Source organism: Bactrocera dorsalis, chromosome 1 (genome assembly GCF_023373825.1).
Source record: "Bactrocera dorsalis isolate Fly_Bdor chromosome 1, ASM2337382v1, whole genome shotgun sequence".
NCBI classification, from domain to species: Eukaryota; Metazoa; Arthropoda; class Insecta; order Diptera; family Tephritidae; genus Bactrocera; species Bactrocera dorsalis.
In genome coordinates, this window is record NC_064303.1 from 94,421,641 (window position 1) to 94,444,990 (window position 23,350).

The window sequence follows — 23,350 nt, forward strand, 5'->3', positions numbered from 1 at the left end:
AAATTTACTATGAATTTCGTTAGATTTTACATTTCGCTTTATTAACATTTGACACTTCTGAATAATTCGTTTGCTTGCAATAATCGATATTTATGCATAGTACACTTTTATTTTCTACGAATTCACTTAATTATTGGTAATTAAATAAATTTTCTTTTATAATGACGAGATTTTATTGATTAACATTCACAATACAATTGGTTTGCATGCAAAAAATCGCTACGTTTGCTTAAGACTATGCATAAATATATACTAAAACACTACTCAATGAGACATTCGGCTTTGCTATTTATATTTAATTAATTTATTTTGCATTTTCGAATATATCGAGCTTAAATATTTATACTTTCGTAAGTTAAAGTGTGTCATTGCGACTTTGTTGAGCGAAAAGGTGGAAAATAATGAGATTTTTGGGCAGCTAGATGGAGGTTGGCTAATAAATAGTAACTAAAAACGGTGATGGGTATGATAGCAGATGGAGGAGAAATGGCGACATGGAATAAATAAATAAAATGGGCTGGTGAGGCAGTTGTGAAAATAATGAGAAATATGAAATAATGAATGAATGAAAAAGCGAAAAAATGAGAAATATGAAATAATAAATAATAAATAAGCAAGTGATGTAATTATAAATAGTTGTATTAGGGTGTGCTTCGTATTTATAAAACAAATTAGGCGCTGCGAGATATGAATGCTGGGAAACTTTTGAGAAACACATTTTAAAATTTAGGGAAATATGAAAAATACCGTTATTTATTCTCCATAATGTTTGGTAATCATTCGTTGAATTCCACTTTTATTGAGTTTAAGGTTTAGCGATAAGCAGAGCACAACCTACAATTTTGAGCATGGCAGAGTTTTCTGATTATGCCAGCCGCGATATAAATCTTATGCAAGATAATCGGTCTTTAGTTGCATTAAGTACGGGAGATATGGAATACGGACCCAAATTAATCAGTTTTCTGATTGATATAATTACTTATGCAGGAGAATCCAGGAGAATCGTTCCTCAGTTGCACTAAATTTTCATCTCTGGTATGACAAAGATGATCAAATCGACCGTATATAGGGGTTTTTTAAAATTCTCTAATTATTTTTTTGCTAGCAGGTATGAGAACACCGACTTACCTCGATGGGGGTTCGAAAAGTGAAACTTGTTTTCAATATAAAAATGGTTTTTCCATTTTTAAGAAATAAATTGTATTTTCGAATAAAAAACTGGGAATTAAAATGGTCTAATAAATAAATAAAAAGGCTATTAAAAGAAGTACCTCTACTTGGATCACCCGTTAATTCAGAGCAAAAAGCTTCACTTAAACTTAAATAAAAGAAAAACAATCAACAAAAATGTTGCTAAAATAACAGAATAAATAAAGGCATTAATCCATATTTTCAAAAACTGTTCCTCAGAACTTCCCCAACATTCATATCTCCAAAGACACACTTGTTCTATAATTATGAAACACACTGTAAATATATGTATATAAAGGTATAGATAATTTCGTAAAGGTGGGTTCATTCATAAAAGGATATTTGGTTAGTAGTTTAGTAAAACTTAGTGATAAATAGTAAATTTTGCGCTGACACTTTTGTGTTCGTGTTTGTGACAAATGCAACATTATTGTTGGGGTATTCACAGAATTTACTTTTTTTACTTAGTTGATTAAAAACTGATATATGCTCGCAGACTCGCTAATGTAAAGGGGACTTTGCTTTGTGTTTAACAATAATTTCAATAAACTTTTGTAAAATTATTCGAAAAAAATGTACACACATATATTTTTTTGTTGGTTTCCAGTTGAGAAAAAAATATTTAAAATAAAAATAGCAAGATTAAAAAAAAAATTATAAATTACTCAGAAAAAAATGTATACAATTTTTTATGTTGCTTTGCAGGTGAGAAAAAATATTAAAAATAAAGAAAATATTAAAAAAACCACAAAAAATAATAAAATTTATTAAACATAATGTATACGCATATTAAAAATAAAATGTTAAAATTTAAAAAAATATATATTAAATAAAAACAAATTTCGAAATAAAAAAAATTATAATACAACTGAAAAATATATTTTTTTCACTGATTTTAAGACCTTTCATTCACATTTTTAATCGGAATAATTTCTGATGAAAAATTAATCCCCCTACCGAAAAACAAATTTTAATGTATGGTATACAAGTGAGAAAATATATTATAAAAAAAAAAAATTCAAACATTTTTAATTTACAGTTTTCAACCTCAATAATATTAATTATAAAATTTTTGTAAAACATTCAAACAAAAATGCATATTAGAAAAAATATTATCCAGATTAAATAAATTTAAAAACAATTTTTTTTAATTCAACAAAATATTTTATTTTATTTTTCACACTTGCAAACCAAAAAAAAAATATATATATTAAAACATGCATATAAACTTTATTAAAAAAAAATATTTTTTTTTTACATATAAATAAAAAAAAATTTTAATAAAAAATAATAATTTGGTTGCTTTGCAAAAACGTTATTTTAATAAAAAAAAATATTTTTTTTAATGAAATATAACTCAATTTTTTTTTTGGTTTACAAGTGTGAGAAATACAATAAAATATTTTGTCGAATTAAAAAAAAACATTCTTAGTAAAATATATATTAAAAAAAAATATATTATATTTTCCCCGTTTGCAATGGTAAAAAATAAAATAAAATATTTTTTTGGAATATTTTTTTTTTTTAATTGTTTGTTCTGGATAGTATTATTTTAAACCTTTTGTAAAGTTAGTCGATAAAAAATACCTACCTTGTATTTGAAAAAAATATTAAAAAAAAATATATAAAAAATAATTTAAATATTTTGTGGAATTTAAAAGAGGTTTATTGAATTTTTTTTAATATCAATTATATTTTTTATTTAAAATTTTTGTAATGTTACTCTAAGGAAAAGTTTAATATATTTTTGTTGGTAAGGAAAAAAATATAAAAAAAATATTTCAATTCAATTTCAGAATTAAACATTTTACAGTTCATATAAATTGTTTTTAATATTTTTTACCTTACAAACAATAATATACCATACTTGAAAATTTTTTTATATTTTTTTTTTCAAGATTATCACAAATTATTCAGATTAAAAAATTTAATTAAAATTATTAAATCAGAGAAGGATATACAAATTTTTTAAATTTTACATGAAAAAAAAATTATATATTTATTTTTTTTGGAGTTTGCAAGTTAAAAAAATTTTTATAACAAAAAAAATATTTTTTTTGGGATTTAAATAATTTTAATATATTTTTGTTGGTTGCAAGTGAGAAAAGATATTAAAAAAAACTATTTTTTAGCATTTAAAGGTTTTTAATTAATATTTTTAACCAAGTGATATTAATCTTAAATTATTTTTTTATGTTACTCTGAATTAATTTTTTCGTATTTAGGCATCTTTAATAAACATTTTTTAACCTCAATGGCATTAACTTTAAAATTTTTATAAAATTACTAGCAAAAAAATTATAATATAATATATTTTTGGGGTTTGAAAAATTGGAAAAAAAGCAAAAAAAAACCTTTTGTAAGAAAAAAAGAAATACTCAAAAAATATATAATCTAAATAACAATTTTTGAAAAAAATTGTTTTCATCAAAACATTAAATATCTTGTGCCGACTTTTGTATAAATTAGTTGAGAATTTCAAGCAGCATACCGCTTATCAAGCTTTAGCAAGTTTTTCCAACAACAAAATGCATTCTATCTCTTTACTATGTTAGCATATGATCGTTTTCAATCAACTAAACAAAGCAAAGGACACTGTGAACACCCCTAACGCTTTTCAAAATGCTTATTACATTGCTAAATATCATTTATATCATTAATATTAATTCGTTTACTTAAACGCGTGTAATTTACGCGCTAAACTAACCTTAAAAAAATGTGTGTTTTCACTCTTTGTTTCACAAATAAATAATATAAAAAAGTTTCACAATAATTTCTAATAACTAAATTAGTGACTTTTATGTTGCAAACTAGTGAAATCCGTAAACACAGCTTAAATTGTAGGTTTGTATGTTTGGTTTGTATATGCATTTGAATACATATGTACATATACGTAAGTAAGTAGTGAGGCAAATGTAAATGAATATTACATAACACAATGGCGAAAACAATGTGCAAAGTGTTTAACATTATCGATGAAAAGGTGACAACAGTGTTTTTTTGGTATTTGTTTTCCATTTGCTTCAGTACGAGGACTATTCATTATGTATTTACTTAAAACTTAGTAATAATAATAAGTATGTATGTATGTATGTATGTAATGTACTTAACGGTGTATATCGTTTGTATTAGTTTTGTATACTTATATATGTGTAGCGGTACTTTGTCCGTTGTATGTACAATAAAATAATTTCTAAAAAAAAATTTCGATAAAATTCTTTAACAGTCTGTCACTTACTTAAAATATTCAACAAATTCTACAAAAATTCAAAATACATCATAATAATATATGTATGTATGCATGTGTTTGTGTACATACCTTACTTAAACACCTGTAGGTTAAACTTTTTGGTAACTATAAAAATAACTCTATCCTACTTGCTCGCCACACAGCGTTTTAAATGAATTTCTTGACATAAAAAATCCACTTTCACAACTCTCGTTTGTCGAGGAACCCCTTTAGCAACGTCGTCGATTTTGTAATTTTGCAAAAATTTCGTTATTTCAAATTTTCACTTTCAATAAAAATTTGGTTTAATTGCGGAAATGTGCGTGCGTTGTTGGCTTGAGGAGTAAAGCTACCGCATGCATTTGTAACTTCACCTGTTTCTGCACAAGCAAACACTTTTTGCAAATTTTCACTCTCATTTCGCGTTATTTTTTCGTTAAAAGCTTTTTTTCTTTCATTTTACTACACTTTTTCTTTTGCATTTCGTTTAGACCACCGGCGATGGTGATAATGTGGCGCGCGTGGCCCGCGTCGGTGACTTCGACGACACGCTACCGCCTCCTGTGCCGTTGCCTGTGGCACCGTTAGCGTGCAGACGGAAGAGTTCACCAACTGTTATGGCTACTTGCACCGCTCCCTTGCCTTCTAGCACATCGGCAGCGCAGCAGATGAGATTCTGTAATGAGAGTAGGCAATAAAGAAGTTGGTTATTATAAATAAATTTCCATAAAATAATTAAATTGTTATGGTGGAAACTGCGATGTCAGCTAGGGCTAAATAAAACTATATTTTATTAATCAATTTTTTTTTTCAGTCGACGAAAATTTCTTTCCGGCGAATATTTTTTTGGGATCTGAAAACAGGAAAACTGCGTCGAAGGAGATGCTCTGACCCGAGACACAGTGAATAAAAAAAAACCTAAAAAAAATCCAGATTGGACTTAAGTAATTCATATATACATACATACATATGTACAAAAAATGGGTAACTCGAGGAATTATCTTTCTGTGACCTACAACCTACACCACTTTACCCTCAAAGTATAATTTCTTCGGAAAGCACATTCCTTTATTAAATAGGAAAAAGGAAAATATTAATTATCAAAATATTCAAATAAGTTAGTTTCTAACAGTTCCTAGAAAAAATTGCCTCAAAGTTTGTTTAAGTAACTTCTGTATTTCTCAAAAGAAAAAATGTATAGGTGAGAAGAACGGTAAAGAATTGCAAGGCTCGATCAAGGTTCAAATGGGAACGGCATTGTTCCAAAATGGTATTAAAACAAAAATTTCGGTCCAGAGCTACATATATTAGTGATCGGTACACTAACATTTTCTGGATAGGATAATTATAATTCGTTTTGTTTGAAAATATTTTTGTGTCTGGAGTAATTATCCAATATTTAAGCTTACAGAAAGAAGAAAAGACAAACGAATCTAACCGATTTGCAGGAACGCTAAAATGAAACGAGGAAAGTTAGATGGATACATAGCTTTTGCTCAAAGCTCATTAGAAATGTGAAAGCATGGGTAGAAACGAAGAATGGTGAAACCGATAACCACTTCAGCCAAATTCTGCCTGGGCATGGCTGCTTTAGCAAATATCTACACAAATATGGGCAGGAGGATTGGTGGGATTGCTCTTTCTTTGGCAATGGGAGAAAAACAAATAATAATGAAAGAGCAGAACTAGAAAAACGCATAGAAGAGGCGCTGACGCCAGAAAATTTTATTCAGATGAGCTGATCTCAATATGTGTGCAACCGAGTAAAAGAATGGAAAGGAATGGCAACGCAACGCAGAGAGAGAGAGAAGGGTTGAACGAGAAGTAGGCCTAAGAGACCTAAGGGAAAAGGACAATCGGCTAAAGCTTATTCTTGGGACGAAATTCGGTTCCGCTATGGAAAATTGAGAATATGTAAGCGGCGAGCTTATTAGTCGTTCTGAGGTTCATCATAACAGAGTATCTTTTGAGGATACTCCCTCCGTAAACAAAAAAATTCTTAGACGAAGGACTTATGAGTTGCACCGTGTGTATGTTTAGTAGTTATGCTAATTCTGTTATTGTACTGGAATAGGCGTAAAATGCTGGGCAGTTATTTAGTAAGTCTCTAGTCGGTAACTAAATTTATGGCTTACTGGGTAACGTTCGTTCTCATTGCAAAAGTTAACAAACTTTACCTGAAGGTTTGTGAAACTTTTTTAAACAAAAAAAGATCAAAAATTAAAAATAAATTCAAATTAACAAAAAATTAAAAAAAATAAATAAATAAAATTAAAAGAAAAAAAAATTAAATTGAAAAAAATAAAAAAAAATTTAAATTAAAAAAAATTTAAATTAAAAAAAAATTTAAATTAAAAATAATTTAAATTTATATTAAAAAATTAAAATTAAAAATAAAAAACTAAATCAAAATTAAAATTAAAAAAATTACAAAAAAATTAAAAAAACGAAATGAAAAAGAAAAAAAAAATAAAAAAATAAATAAAAAATAAAATTAAAAAAAAAAAATTAAATTTAAATTTAAAAAATTAATAAAATACACAATTAAATTAAAATTAAAAAAAAAAATTTAAATAAAAAAAATTAAAATAAAATAAAAAAAATTAAATTAAAAAAAAAGAAAGAGTTTTGTGAAATGTTTTTTTTAACAAAAAAATTATATATATATATATAAAAAAATTATTTATAATTAAAATCATTGTATAATGATTCAAGTTAACAAACTTTACATAGAGGTTAGTGAAATATATTTTTAAACCAAAAAAATTTAAATAAAAAAAACAATAAATAAATTAAAAAAAATAATTAAAATTAAAAAAAAAATTAAATCAATTAAAAAATAATATATATAAAAAATATTCATAATTAATATCACTATATAATAATTTTCAAAAATTATATAAATTCTTTAAGATTTTTATAACTTGGTTATTAATTATATACATACATATTAATAGATTAAAAAAAAACTGTGTTGCACCAAAAATTTCACACCTCCCTCATGACCCATTTTACACACCTCACCTTAATGCTTCTATTAGATTGCTAAAATTAAAACCAACAAAAAGTCTTTTCTTATCAAAAGTTAATCATATATTCAATTTTATTCAGTACAATAAATATGTTGCTGTTATTGTTGTTGCTATTTATTTATTTCATATTAGCAAATGATTACAATAAATGCATTTTGGTTGGTGTTGCAGTGATTTATATGCACGTACATTGGTTTGTATGTAAATATGCTTAAAAATGCAGCGTTGCATTTGTTTTTATGTGTGTGTGTGTGTGCTTAAGTAAATTGGTATATATGCACTTGGGTATGGATAAAGTGATTCGCTAGCAAAGAGTGCTAACGCTAAACCAGCTTGGAAGCTTTGACCAACATATGTGTGTGTATGTTTCTATATAAATTTCTTTCGACACTTTCGTTTCTCTCAGTAATTAAATACTCATATAAATCATTTTTAAACTAATTACAGTTTAGTATACGTTCGTTTCGCTCGCTTTAGTAATAATACATGTTTTATAATTATTTTTAGTATAGGTATAGTTTTTTTAGCAAAATTTTCGTTTCGAAGCAAATTAGATTTCAGGAATGTTAGTGTATAGTGTTCTCATAGTTATAAGGGGTATATTATATAGTATATGTGAAAAAGTATACTAGTGAATAGTTCGTATGAAAATAGATTTATATATTTTTAGCTGGACGCAGCACAAATACATAACGCTTGTTTGGTTGCTGTTTGGTTTTAGTTTAGAGTAAAAAAAATTTCAAAATAATTTTTTGTTTTCTTTCACTTGAAAATGCAATTCGTTAGACTGTTAAAATTGAAACTCTCTTTCAAATAGGTAATTAAGTTAGTTGCAGTTTTTCTGACTTTGCAGCTGCATATTCATATTGCTCTCATGTTAGCGCCAACACACTCTCTCTCTTTCACTCTCTATCATTTCTCGTTCATTTTGGTAGTGTGTATGCGTATGCTGTTGCGCTCATCTTACTTCAATCAATCTAAGGCACTGTTTACGAATTATTTTTCAAAATAAATGTTTTAGAAGTTATGAAAAATAGTAAAAAAGTGTAAATTTTCGAAAAGGTAAACAAATAAACTGTAGGTAAATTTCGTATCATGCTACTGGATATATACAGAAATATTTGCTTATGTTCATATGTCTAGGAAGCACTATCATAAAAATTTAAAATTTCATTAAAAAAAACGAAATTTTATTTTTAATATTTTTTAGATATTTAAAAGTATAAAAAATTTAATTTTCAACTAAAAAAATTGAAAATGTTTTTTTCATAATTCACTACTTTAGATATTCAAATATATCGCCAAATCCGGTAACGTAAACTTTAAACACATTTTTTCTCGAAACCACTTTTTTGTGATGGTTGACACTACTTATCCGAATCTTTCGAAATTTTAAATACATCTCAATGCTATTGATTCTAAAAAAATTTAGTTTTAAATTAAAAAAATCGAAAAGATCAAAAGAAGTGAGTTTTTTCCAAATCGAGATTTTTTTTTGATTTTATTTTCTTTGACAAAGATCAATCCGATAGCAACATCTTTACTATTGAAGAATTTTTTTATATTTGTTTATTTTAGATCACCAGAAGGTTTGGAATTACGTCAACCAAAAGGCAACATCTGTTTTTTTTTTGCTTTAAATATCAATAATAATCGTAAAAAAAAATTTTATAGTAAAAAAATTTATAGCAAAAATTTATAGTAAAATTTTATAGCAAAAAATATAGTAAAAATGTTTTTTAATTTTTTTATCTTAGTTTGAGAAATGTTCAAAATTTAGACATCTAGACCTAAATACTTCCTTGAGTAATAAGAATTGGTTCAAATAATGGAATTATTCTGAAAATTTTTAATATTAAAAATATATTATATTATTTTTGGTGTAAGGAAATAATTTTTTTAAAAATTTAAGGTCCATCCGATAGCAACAGCTTTACTATTGAACAACTTTTTCAATTTGTTTCTTTTAGAGCACTACAAGAGTTGGAATCATGTCAACCAGAAGACAACGTCTTTTGTTTTTGTGCGGCCCTCACTGCACCATGCAGTAATTCAATGATTTTTGGATTTTGTTTTGTAAGTTTTTATAAGCTAATCTCAATAAAAATCCTATAAAAAAATTATAGCAAAAACTTATAGTAAAAAATTTTATAGCAAAAAAAGTTGAAAGCAAAATTTTATGGTAAAAAAATGTTTATAGTAAAAAATTATAGTAAAAATGTACTTTTTAATTTTTTTTTATCTTAGTTTGAAAAATGCTCAAAATATAGGCGTCTAGACCTGAATAACCTTAATTAATTAGAATTCGTTTAAATAATGGGATTTATTTTATTTTAATTTAAAATTTATTTATTTTTTTTTTTTCTAATTATTATTTTTTTTGTAATTATTATTGAATGAAGTATAGTATTTTTATTATTTTTAGTACTGAATACTCCGTTTTTATAACTAAATTTAGCATTATAGTAAAAAATACTATCAGAAAAAAATTTTAATAAAAGGTTTCGCAAGAAAATACTTCTTTATAAACAAAAAAAATATTTATTAAATAAGCTTCATAGCATTTTTTACAATAAAAAAAAATTATTTAACCATAAAAACAATAGCTTAATATTTAAAACTGTCTAACTCAAAACTATCAAATTTGATATATCGTCATCTAAAATGATCATCACAAAAAAAAAATCGCTGTCAGATATAATAACCAAAATAGAACCATTTTATAATTGAAACTCAAATTTTGTTTAAATTTGAGTGTATGATAACCAATATATAACCATTTTATAACCAAAACTCGATCTTTTTTTCAGTATAAGTGGTTTCTACTATCACGTTTTTCCTTCATCTGCAAACTTCTGAAAAGTGATGTTAAGTTATTTTGCATTTTAGGTCACGATATGTTTCCTTCCTATATGAACACAAATATGTATGTAAATAATTAAGCAGCACTGTTTGATATTCGAAAAAGCTGAACATCTTAAAAAACTCACTAATTCTTGCTTGCCAAACCATGTTACATTCATATTTACAATAAAAAAATTTATAGAAAGTTCTAAATTAAAATTTCTTTTCGGTTCGATTGTCGACTACATACTTAGTCAATAAATACACATAGTACATATGTATTTCCGTTATAAAAGGTATAAAAAACAGTTAGAATGTATATATAAAATTCACTTTTCATTTTCATTGCATATATCGATGCTAGTTGATTTAAAATAATACCAAACAAGCGTTCTGATTTGTGCGCGCTGCGCTTTTGTTTTGTGCTACATGGCAACCATGTCATTTAAACTTCATACGTACTACATAACTACACTTCTTGCATACGCTTTGAAGTCATTTCATCGTTTAATATGTTTTATATGTTTAGTGAATAATTTTTTTTTTATAAATTCATTTTTTGTTGTTGTCATCTATTACTGCATAATTTCAGTTTACAATAACTTGGCCACCGTTTAGTCCCTGCTTGCATTTCATGTAATAAATTTCCATCAATTAATTCATACTAACAACTACAAAACGCTCTTAATGCTTAACTACGCCGCTCTAAACTCACTAACCTAAACGCCAATCAGTACACATGCGTGTGTCTGTATGTAGCTACAGGTGTGAATGGTTTACAATATTTTGCTTAACTTAAACTTTTCAATGCGCTGTTTTAACGTTTTCGCTTTCCAACCCTAAAACAACGCGCCACAAATTAACCGATCGAGGCTTCGCATGCTTCAACAATGCAGATTTAAATTGTTTTTTTTTTTTTAATTTTTGGTTATCGCTTAATTATAGTGTGTATATAAATTATTGGTTTTAAATTAAGTTAGCAATAATTTATTAAAGCAGTTGCTTACTAGCTTCTAGAATTATTCTCCATTTCGCTTTCATATACATATGTATATAGTGGGTATATATGTATGTGTGCAAGCGGTATGTATAAATATTTAAACTCAAGCATATCATTAGCAGATTAAATTCAAGTTCCGCATAGTTATCGTATAATAATTGGTTTACGAGTAATTCATTAGGGTAATGGTACAAGTAATTAGTTCGTTGTTAATGTAATTAAATGCAATGCATGGCATTAAATATGTGCTATAAGGTTATTAAGCGCTGATTGGTTGCTTTTCGAAAGATTTTTTTTTACAAAAAATGTAATACAAATAATTTTTCTCAAAAAAATAAGATTTTTGTTCAATACAAATTATCATTATTTTTTTTTTAATAAAAATTACTATTTTGTTAAAAAAAAAACTTTTTTTCATTACAAATAATTTTATCAAAAAATAAATTTTTTCACCACAAATTACTTATAATTTTTAATAAAAAATCATAATTTTTTCAAAACAATATTATTTTATTATTCTATATTATTTCCATGAATTTTTATTATTTTTATTAAAAATTATATTTTTATAAAAAATTTAAATTTAAATTTTCATAAATCACAAATAAATAACTTTTTTATTATTTTTATCAAAAATTATTATTTTTTTAATAAGGTTTTTTAATAAATAAATGCCGTTAAAATGTTCAGTAATCATGAATAAATTTAATTTTTGTTATTTTGATCAAAACTTATTATTTTTTCGTTATTATTTTCATTAAAACTTTCAGAAATCATAAATACATAATTTTATTTTTTATTTTTTATAAAATATGTATTATTTTTTTCAATGACGTTTTTTATAAAACAAAAGCTATTATTTTCATTAAAACTTTCAGAAATCGTTAATGATTTAATTTTTGTTATTTTTTATTAAAAATTATTATTTTTTTAAAAACGTTTTCTACGAAAAATTATTTTCATTAAAAATTTCGTAAATCATAAATATTTTATTTTTTATTGTTTTATCAAAAATTATTTTTTTTTGTAAATTTTTTCAAAACAAAATAATTTTATTTTTTATAAAATTTATTTTGTTATTTTTTCAATCACGTATTTTATAAAAAAAAAATTATTTTCATTTAAATTTTCAGAAATTATAAATGATTTATTTCTTATAATTTTTTTTATCAAAAATTATTATTTTTTAATAACATTTGTATCAAAAAATAATATTTTTTATTTAAATTTTCAGAAATCATAAATAATTTATTTCTTATTATTTTTTTTATCAAAAATTATTATTTTTTAACAACTTCTTTTCATGAAAAAATAGTTTTTCTATTAAAATTTTCATAAATTATAAATAAAAAAAATAAAATTATTTTTACGAAAAATTATTTTTTTATATTTTTTTTTATTAAAAAAATATTATTTCCATTAAAATGTTCAGTCAACGTTTATGCGTGTGGAAAAAATTATTTTTAATATAAAATCTTTCGTTAAGCAGCATTATTTGTATAAACATAGTGGTGGGTAGGTAAGTTTCTTTCAGTTCTTGTTAAAAGTCTTAATTTTTTAGGAAAATTAATACAGATGACGGCAAGTTGAGCATTTATTTTGGCAAGTGTTATAAATGAATTAAGATTATGGATTTAGTGCGCTTTCAAAAGAATTTTTCTTATAATAAATTTTATATTTCATTCCAAAATTCAGTTAAAATTTATTTAGAGATTTTCGAAGCAAATTTGTTAAATATAATTAAGTTTAGAGTTCCTTTGCAGAACTGGAATAGATATTGTGCATAATATACACTTAAGTCGTTTGATTATACACTCGGTTTGTAATATATTGAAATACGCGAAAATAGCAAAAAAAAGCACTAGAAAAGCTAAAAACAAAAAGTTGCGAAAATTTTGAAAAAAATACGAAAAGAAATTAAAAAACATTAATTTTCGAAAGAAAAAAATGTTTGAAGAATTTAAAAAAAATTTAATTAAAATTAAAAAAAAATAATAATTAAAATTAAAAAAAATTTAATTAAAATAAAAAAAAATTAATTAAAATAAAAAAAAATTAATTAAAATAAAAAAAATTAATTAAAATTATAATAAAAAATTAATAAAAAGAATTTATAAAAATGATTTAAAAAAATTAAAAATAAAATATGTTAAAACTTACAAAAAAAATCTGTTAAATAGTTAAAGAAAAAAAAAAACAAAAAAAACAGAGAAAAAAAATTAAAAAATATTAAATAAAATGTGTTAAAAATTAAAAACAAAAATAAAATCAGAAGAATAAAATGAAATAATATGTGCAAACAAATTATTAAAAATATTAAAACAATACAACAGACAACTAGATTCCATGAAAATATAAAAATTAAAATATGTTCGGATATTGTGCTCCGCGCTTAAAAGTATTAAGTAATTTTATGCTAATAAATATTTCATACGAATTTTTGCCCGATCTCTTAGACATACATATATTATTATAAATTTTAAGGCGATTGAACTTTTTGTATAAATCCGTATGCGCACATATGTATTTATGTATATATAAAATGATTGAATGTTTTTATTTGCTTTTGTTTATATCAATTCGCCTTTTGTTTTTCATAAGTGGCAATAAATTACAAATTAATTTTTTATCGAAATAAATACCAAATGTATCGCTTCTTAATCTAAAGTATTTTAATATAAAGCATAGAAAATGCGGCCCTATGTTCCACCTAGCAACTACGGGAAAATATATATATATATACATATATATAGAAAATGTTAAATTGTAAAAAGTAAATATAAAAAACTTTCATTTTCAAGTCTATGCAAATAATTTGGTTTTCGTTTCATTACGAAATGCACTTTTAAGTACAGTTATGCAGCCTCTGCTTAGATAAATGTTGTTTATAAAAAGTATATTTAAAGAATATAGGTTATAATAATTTAAAAAATATATTATAATATTATTATTATTATTAATCAATTAAAATACACACATTATAAGCTAAAGGTAATTTTTATCTGAACGTATACTCAAAATTTGTTGTATATGTGTTTGAAATAATATAAATAAATAATCATATGAACATATTAATAACAATTAAAAGCAATATACATATAATAACCTATAATATTCCCCAGATCCAAAATGTAAAAATTATAAGGAATTCAAATTCATTTCAAATATACAAAATATTTTTAAGTCTGAAGTTTTTTTCAATTTTTTTAACTTCAGGAATTCAGATTCATTTTTATTGTACAAAAAAAATATTTACACAAAAAATATTAAGAGCAAAAATTTGTAAATTTTTTCAACTTCAGCCATCTTACTTTTTTCAATATTTTGGTTTAATAAAAACAAGACAATCTTGTTTATACTCAAATATTTACAGCTATGTAAACAGGCAGCATAATTTCAAAGTATATTGATGTTATAAACGCTATAAACTATTAACTATTTTTTAGACTAATAGCTAACAATGCTATCTTAATTTATACATTCAACTTTGGTTTCACAAAAATGCATAAACTTTGGAGTCTTAGTTGGAAGAGTGAACATATTTTTTTAGGAATATTTTTCATTAATAATATGTTACGACTTAGTTGCTTAATATTTGGAAGGAAAAAGTCTTGGAAATAGTACAAACGTTCTCTCTTTTTCATGCTCTCAAATTATTTCGAAGTTCGAAAAATTATCGAAACAAATGTTTTTAAATATTGAATACTGCAAAATCGATATAAAAAAATGTTGGGAGGCGGTATTCTAGTCTAGAAATTTTAAAATATCTAAGAAATACCTTTTTTTTAATTTTCGAAGTTCGAAAAATTTTTCGAAACAAATATTTTGAAATATTGAATACTACGAACTCGGTATACAAATTTTGTTAAGGAAATATTCTAGTCCTGAAATTTAGAATTATCTGAAAATATTTAATTTTTAATTTTCGAAGTTTGAAAAATTTCTCGAAATAAATATTTTGAAATTTTGAATATTATGAACTCGGTATAAAAAATTTTTGAGGGGGATATTCTAGTCTAGAAATTTTAAAATATCTAAAACATTTTTTTTTTAAGATCGAAAAATTTTTCGAAACAAATATTTTGAAGTATAGAATACTACGAACTCGATATAAAAATATATTAGAAGGCGGTATTCAAGTCTAGAAATTTTAAAATATCTAAACATATTTTTTTTTAATTTTCGAAGTTCGAAAAATTACTCGAAACAAATGTTTTGAAATATTGAACGCTACGAAGTCGGTATGAAAAATATTTGAAGGGGGTATTCTAGTCTAGAAATTTTAAAATATCTAAAACATTTTTTTTAAGTTCGAAAATTTTTTCGAAACAAATATTTTAATGTATTGAATACTACGAACTCGATATAAAAATATGTTTGAAGGCGGTATTCAAGTCCAGAAATTTTAAAATATCTAAAACAATTTTTTTTTTAATTTTCGAAGTTCGAAACATTTTTCGAAACCAATATTTTGACTACTACGAACTCGGTTTAAAAAATGTTTGAAGGCGGTATTCTAGTTTAGAAATTTTGAAATATCAAAAAATAATTTTCTTACATAATTTGACGGTTTAGATATTCAAAAATAGATTTCTAAAAGGATTTAAAAAAATTAAATTATTTTCAAATTTTGAAAAAATTCATATCATTTCAAAAACCGTTTTAGTGAGGTTCAGCTTAAAACGTTAAGCGCAATTTTCGAGAAAGTGTCGTTTTCAAAACGATAAAAACGATTTTGCAGTTTCTACTGGACCGATTTAGTAAAAAATTTGAAATATTCTTCTTTATAGACTTTTCTATGACTGGAACTTGACATATAAATTTTTAATACTAAAAAAATTATATTAATACTTAAAAATCAAATCGAAGCAGTCAAAAATAACAGTTTTTTAAGGAAGTCGCCATTTCTTGAAAATTTTTTCCAACTTTTTCGTAGTTCCAGATAGTCTAGATTTATGATTTTCTTTCTTTTTATTTCAGTGGGTATGGTCACGTGCCAATGTTTTGTGTCCCCCACTTTGTCAGCTACTAGTTTTTGTAAGCATTAAATTTTTATATTGGTTTTTTTACGACCCCTGATTTTCATGCTTATAGACTAGAATACCACCTTAAAGTAAATTCAAATCTAATTTAAATATTTCGACAAAAATTTCTGGAACCAAAAATTGTAAACTTCAAGCTGACGGTAATGAATCCTAGTTAAGAGCACATTTTTTAGTTTTATATACAAAATAGTTCAATATAAAAAAAGTAAGGTTATGTTATAATACTTTAAAAGTATGAATACTTGTAAACTAATAAATAAATACTAAAATACAATATATATGTAAAATATGAAAAATATGTCTAAACTTAGCAACCAGAATAATAATTCAGTTTTAGAAAATCGTTATGTGAATATTATTTGAAGGTTATGTTACTGTTTAATTGGATGCTAAGTAAATTAAATAAATAGTAAAATATATGTATGCAATAAGTTAAGTCAAAACTTAACAGACATAGAAAAATTAATTAAAATCGTTATCTGAAAAAGTTTACGTATTAAAATTTTAATAAAAAAAAAGTGAGGTTATAGATATTTTTTACAATTATGCTTAAACACTTAAGTAATAAAATATACAATCTTAAAGAAATGGTTATTAAAATGGCATAAGTTATGAAATTATTTAGCGGAAATGAAAATACGAACTGACGCTTTTAATTAAGAATATGAAATAAATTTTTTTAAACAATAATATTTATAATTATCAACTTAACAAACTTTTTAATAAAAAAAATGAAACAAAATCAATATTTAAAATCAATTCTTACTTTTTTGAAAAAATACGCGTTCAAAAAAATTTAAAATTAATAATAATATTTTTCGTAAATATAAATTATAATATAGTATACTTCTTGCAACAAATCTCTTAAGCATGAGGCGGCTTTAAACCCATAAATACTTATAAAAAACTTCAACTTTTGCAGCCTTCAATATGAAAAAACGCGTTACTTTAATTTATAAGCGACATAACCTCAAAAAAAAAATTGGTATAACTTAGACAACTTAAAATTAACAGCAACTACTACAACTGCGCTTGCAGTAGTAGCATTTTCCACCGCACTAAATCTACACTTAAGCTCTATAAAGTAATGTGGCATACAACAATTCCCGGTGACGTGTCTCCTATCCGGGCAATGGAAAGAAGACCAACAGCAAAAATGTTACAATGAAGACACACGATAGTATAATTGTAAGCACATGCGAATCATGCTTCAACAGGTAAGAAGTGCCTGCCTCCTCGGCTGTTGCAAGACCGCCAGCTACATTACTGTTATTCAAGAGTTTGGCGCTGTTGACCGATTTGCCATCGTTCACATCGACCACGCGATAGATGCTGAAAATGCTGTTGTTGCTGGATTTTGTTGCTGCGGACGATGCTGCTGCTGCAGTTGTTGTAGCTGTTGTTGTGTTTGAGGATTTTGATTTGTTGCTGCTGTTAAGGCTGCCATTTAGACTATGATTTAATGAGGTTGTGCTTGAGTTTGCTTTGCCAGCAGATGAGTGTTCGAAGAATTCGATACGTTTCGAGACAATCGGTAGCGCTTCTTCTACCTCCACAGTAGGTGTTTTCTTTTGCAGCGTTGCTAAATCATACAGTTTGTATTTGTTGCCCGCTCCGTCTATGGCACGGCTTTCCACCTTCAGTTTCAGCTCCTCGTTGAATGTTGGCTTCTCGTTGATCAGCTGGTAAGCGCCACCCCCTCCACCGCCACTGTTGTTGTTGTTGACTTTACTGTCGCTATCCGTAGTACCCCCGCCACCACTGCCGCCACCAATTACTTCACTTTCCGTTTCCACAATGGTTTGCAACATGCACTGACTGTTGTTCACGTGTCCATAGTTGATGCAAGATGTAGCGCCGGACGAGGAGAGTAAGTTGAATTTAATCTTCTGAAATGTTTTCAACTTGGCATGACGAAAAAAATCGACAACATTATGATTATTGCTGCGCTGCTGCTGCGACTTTTGTTTGCTGTGACTTTGTCCACCGTAATGTTCACCGTTGGCCGAAGCATCAAATTCATCACGCTCCTCCTCTTCGGCACCGACGCCTTCATCAATATCGTCACTATCAAAATCTTTCGTATTCACTGTTTCATCAACACCAACACCAACACTACCGCCGCGAACACCACTTCCACCAACACCGTGTCCGTTCGTGAGCACGGTCACATCGAAATGACACTTGGCACTCAAATTAAATGTGGAATTGTCTAGGCTTGCAAGCGTATGCAAGGTGGGCTGCATCATCTGTTCTTTGGTGCAGGTTGCAGTGAGTTGGTGCTCATATTCGTGCTCAAAGGCGCCATCGCCACCGCGCCCATCCTGTGTCAACACGCAGCGACGTTGAAAATCGAAAGTTGTTGTTTGCGCCTGCTTATGTTGTTGTTCTTGGCATTTTGCGCTATTTGCTTCTTGCACTTCATCCTCTTCTTGTTGTTGCTGTTGCTTCAATTTTTCCTGCTGCCTTTGTAATTTCAACTTCAGCTCGTATTGTTGTTGCAAATTGCGTATATTTTGATGATGTGGATTGTAATCCAAGGCGATTAACGCCGAAACCGTTTTCAAAACAGCCGATGGATTCGGTAGCGTTTGTGAGTTGTCATTTTGTTCATTTATATTTGGCATATTTTGGATTTGTTGGGGTTCATTGTTATTTATGGAATTTTTGTTGTTATTGCTGTTGCTGTTGTTGGATCCGTCGTCGGAGGGGGGCACAATGTCTGCACAGGAGCAAATCAACTCCTGCAACCAACACCAATAACAGATTTTTTGTTTGCATTTAGACCGTTTTAGACAAATTAATAATTTAATGAGGTATGTATGTTTGTTTTTTACGGGGGGGTCATGGGAAAGTGAGGGATTTTACATGGTGCACTCATAAGTATATACAAATATGTACATTTCTTTCAATATATGTTAGTTTATAAAATGTTAAAAGTGAGGTATATAGCTTGCGAATAATTTGGTTTATGGTCTTCAAAACGTCCCATCAAAAGGGACGTTTGAATCTAAGTTCTAGTAAGGGAAACTTTTTTATTTGACAAGATATCTTCACGAAATTTGGTATAGATTATTGTTCAAGGCAACACTACAATCTCTGAACATATTGCTCTGATCGGACCACTATAGTATACAGCTGCCATACAAACTGGTCAATCCAAATCAAGTTCTTGTATGGAAACCTTTCTTATTTGACAAGATATCTTCACAAAATTTGGTATATATTTTTGTCTAAAGTAACGCTAGAATCTCCGCACATATTATTCAAATCGGACCACTGTAGCATATAGTCGCCAAACAAACTGGTCGATACTAATTAAGTTCTTATATGAAAACCTTTCTTATTTGATAAGATATCTTCATGAAATTTGTCATAGATTATTGGCTAAGAAAGCGATACATCCTCTGAACAAACTGCACAGATCGGACCACTATAGCATATAGCTGCCATACAAACAGAACAATCAGAATTAAGTTATTGTATGGAAAACTTTTTCATTTAACGAGATATCTTCACGAAATTTGACATAGATTATTGTCCAAAGCAACGCTACAATTGAACAAACTGCATAGATCAGACCACTGTATCATATAGCTGCCATACAAACTGAACAATCAGAATCAAATTATTGTACATATGTATAACTTTCTTATTTGACGAGATATCTGCACGAAATTTGACATGGATTATTTTCTTCCTTATCGCTTCGATCTCTGAACGTGTAATTCAGATCGGACCACTATAGCGTATAGCTGCCATACAAACTGATCGACCCAAATCAAGTTCTTGTATGGAAAATTTTCTTATTTGACAAAATATCTTCACGAAATTTGGTATAAATCCTTGTTGTCCAAGGTAACGGTACAATCTCCGAACATGTTGTTCAGATCTGACCAATCAAAATCGATATTTAGATCATTTTATACTCTTTTATGCTATAAAAAAGCACCTTTCAAGGGACCAACAAGCTTCTATTATAACATATTTTTATGCGCATGATTATTTTAATAATGCAGCTCAAATGAATTGATCTCGTCGATTTTACTAAAATGAAATTTTGTTTTGAAAGTAAAACTCAATATAAATGTTTTTGTTTTCGTGCCAAACATTCGGTTCGAAGTACAATTCAGCCTGCTATTCCTAAGCTATTTAACCATTTACACTCACTGAGCTCATAATGTGTTAGTATTACTATAATATAGCTTCATAAGACTCACCTCATCTACGCCGATTCTGCGACAAGCTTCCAGAAAATTATCGACATTTCTGCGACAGCGCGCCATTGTCAATTTTGACTGCAATAAATAGAATATATTGTTAAAAACATTTTGAAATGTGATTGTGGAGATGTTTCTACTTACGACACCAGGCGATGGCACATGTATGCTGGCAACCGAGCGTGGACGCACATAATTTGCTAAATGACATAGAATAACGCCATCAGTTAAGGCGGATGCTATATCTTCGGGTAGCGTCATTTTGAGACGTGTTTCAATGATCTGAAATTGTTGGAAATCGACTTAATTTATTTTAATATTAAAATTTAAAAGTAGTAATGGAAATTATGTGTAAAATTAAATATTAATTGTATCAGGATCATAAAAATTACATTATATACTGTACTTAAGGCAATAGAGTCTATAAAACTGCTCTGAAACCAAGCAACGGCTGCTAAGTCAGCTGGCCTAGATAACTCTCCTTTCTCCAGTAGTGAATACGCTTGAGACCTTGCTACTCTCGATTTTCACTCATCAACTGAGTCTAGCAAACCACCAGCATGGCTTCCGTAAAGTGCACAGCTTCACCAAAGCACTTAGTGTTCTAAGCGCCCAGATAATTGATGGCCTCAACCAAAATCACCCTACGATAGGACGATCTTCGTAGCGTTGGGCCTGTCAAAAGCCTTTGACAAAACAAAAATTGACGAACGAAAAATCTACGCTCCGTCCAGGGTTGAAGAGGTGGACTATGAACTACCTTAGCGGTTCTAAATTGAGAAGAATTAAACAGGGGATTCCACAGGGTGCTGTCCTCCCCCCGTTGCTGCTTAATTTATACATTTTGAGACTCCTTCAACCACCAGAGGTAATCTCTATCACCTCGTACGGTGCTGAATAACTCTAAGATTTTAGGCGTGACAATAGATAGCCTGTGCTCCTTCACTCAAGTAGCTATGGCAGCACATGGGGAAAGGACAAAGAAACGTTTTGGCAACATACACGGAAATCCGTCGGCCGGTCTTTAACTACGCCGCACCAACATGGTCGCCTAAATGCAGAGAAACACAGACGGGAAGCTTTAGACAAGCCAGAACACTGCACTTCGGACCATTACCCATTACAGACGACGGGCACGAGTTGCCGCGAGAATCGAGAGTGACCCTTCGATACGCAGTACGACACCCAACACTAAATTCTACAAATTCTACAAATAATTGAATTAACTTCAGTGTACTTACACTCCGTAGTTGAGTCATTAGTTCAGTTTCCTCACGCTGTCGATCGAATTCGCGACGCATGGTAAAGCTAAGTTTCTCCGCAGGTATGTCATGATTCCAGGTGACAGTGCTATTGCATATTAAATAAAAAACAAATTAGTATTTTTTACCAAATAAGGAATACACAAATCACTTACCGATGCGTTTTCGCCGTGCCCAACTTATTTGTGCCACTCACAGGCGATTTGAGACCACCGATTGAAGGAATTTTATTATTATTCGCAAGTATGCCAACACCGACCATGCCACCACCGGTGCCGACACCATTAAGCGTTTTCATTGGACTATTGGGTTTCACATAACCCATGCAATCACCGTTCAGAACTTGTTGCTGCTGTTGTGACAGTTGTTGTTGCTGCTGTTGTAATAACAGCATTTTTTCCAACTCCTCTGCTGTTGCTGTTGTTACTGTTGCATTAGCTGTGACTGGTTGTATTTGCTTTGACGTCGCCAGCGACGACATTAATTCGGTATTCCGTGACGGCGTCACCTTTTGTACCGGTTTCTTTGGTATTACAACACAGTAATCGCTGCCAGCGTCACCAACAACAACACCACCACCACCATTAACACCATTCATCATGCCATTTAGCATATTTAGTCCACCATTGCTGCCAACAACACCTACACCAATTCCAACACCCATACCTCCACCGCCATTCTTCATTATCGATTTCGGTTGTGGCATATTATTGGCACCGTTCACAATTCGTATCATTTCGTTGCAGCCATTATCGCTACCACCACCGTTGAGTTCCTCATGGTGTGACATATTGCCCACTATCGAATTCAAGGCATTCGAAGCCTCGCTCATGTCGTACAGCATTTTTTGGTTATTTTTGATTTTGTAAACACTGGAGACTTCTAAATTTCGTTGCTGCTTGAGTGCCTCCTTGTATTCACTGGAAGGAAGAAAATTTGGATTATTAAAATATATTTGGTTTGCCGAAATATCTAAAAATTTAACACAGTTTTGGATTTTGGAAGCAGAGCTGTTAGATTTACTAACTAAAGAATATTTCTGCTAAGATAAAAGTAAAGCGATTTCGTTGTTGTGACTGTACACACAATGCTAAGGGATAGTGGCGGTCAGTTCATTCTACCGTTTATCAGCTAAGCGTCCAACCACCACCCATTGCGGACGAAGAGCTGGAGTTGCCTCAAGAAACGAGAGTGACCTTTGCGTAGCTTTGCTGGACACTGTAGCAGGTTAAAATCCTACTTATCTAGAATAGAGCCTGACGTATGACACTAGCCAGCATACAATGACACTAACCACCTCTTTACATCCCTCATCTCTTTGGTCCAACCCCGTCGAAACAGCACGTTTTCTGGACCTACGGTTGGATGACGTCAACGACAACTTATCTAATCCGTCCATCCTAAAGGAGATTAGGTACCAATTACAACAACAACAACCGAAATTATGTGGAATCCGAAGACATTATAAATTAGCAGCTTCTTCGGAACAAAAGGATGCGTGCAAATCCTTTAATCGATATCTCAAAA

At 28.2% G+C, this 23,350-nt stretch overlaps 1 protein-coding gene across 2 annotated transcripts in view; it reads right to left on the reverse strand.

Moving 5' to 3' along the window:
• Nucleotides 1–4,510: 4,510 nt before the first annotated feature.
• LOC105233750 (leucine-rich repeat and calponin homology domain-containing protein) overlaps nucleotides 4,511–23,350 on the reverse strand; it is a 61,650-nt gene continuing 42,810 nt past the window's right edge. The window contains exons 6-11 of one of the 2 annotated variants that reach the window (XM_049455004.1): nucleotides 21,979–22,743; nucleotides 21,803–21,911; nucleotides 20,706–20,843; nucleotides 20,562–20,639; nucleotides 17,487–19,085; nucleotides 4,511–5,096 (exon numbers count right to left, since the gene is read on the reverse strand). In XM_049455004.1, the coding sequence (XP_049310961.1) occupies nucleotides 4,908–5,096; nucleotides 17,487–19,085; nucleotides 20,562–20,639; nucleotides 20,706–20,843; nucleotides 21,803–21,911; nucleotides 21,979–22,743 (2,878 nt within the window). In that variant the 3' untranslated portion in view covers nucleotides 4,511–4,907. Of the gene's footprint in view, nucleotides 5,097–17,135; nucleotides 19,086–20,561; nucleotides 20,640–20,705; nucleotides 20,844–21,802; nucleotides 21,912–21,978; nucleotides 22,744–23,350 lie in introns of those variants that run through there. The other variant, XM_049454958.1, reaches the window with a different exon arrangement.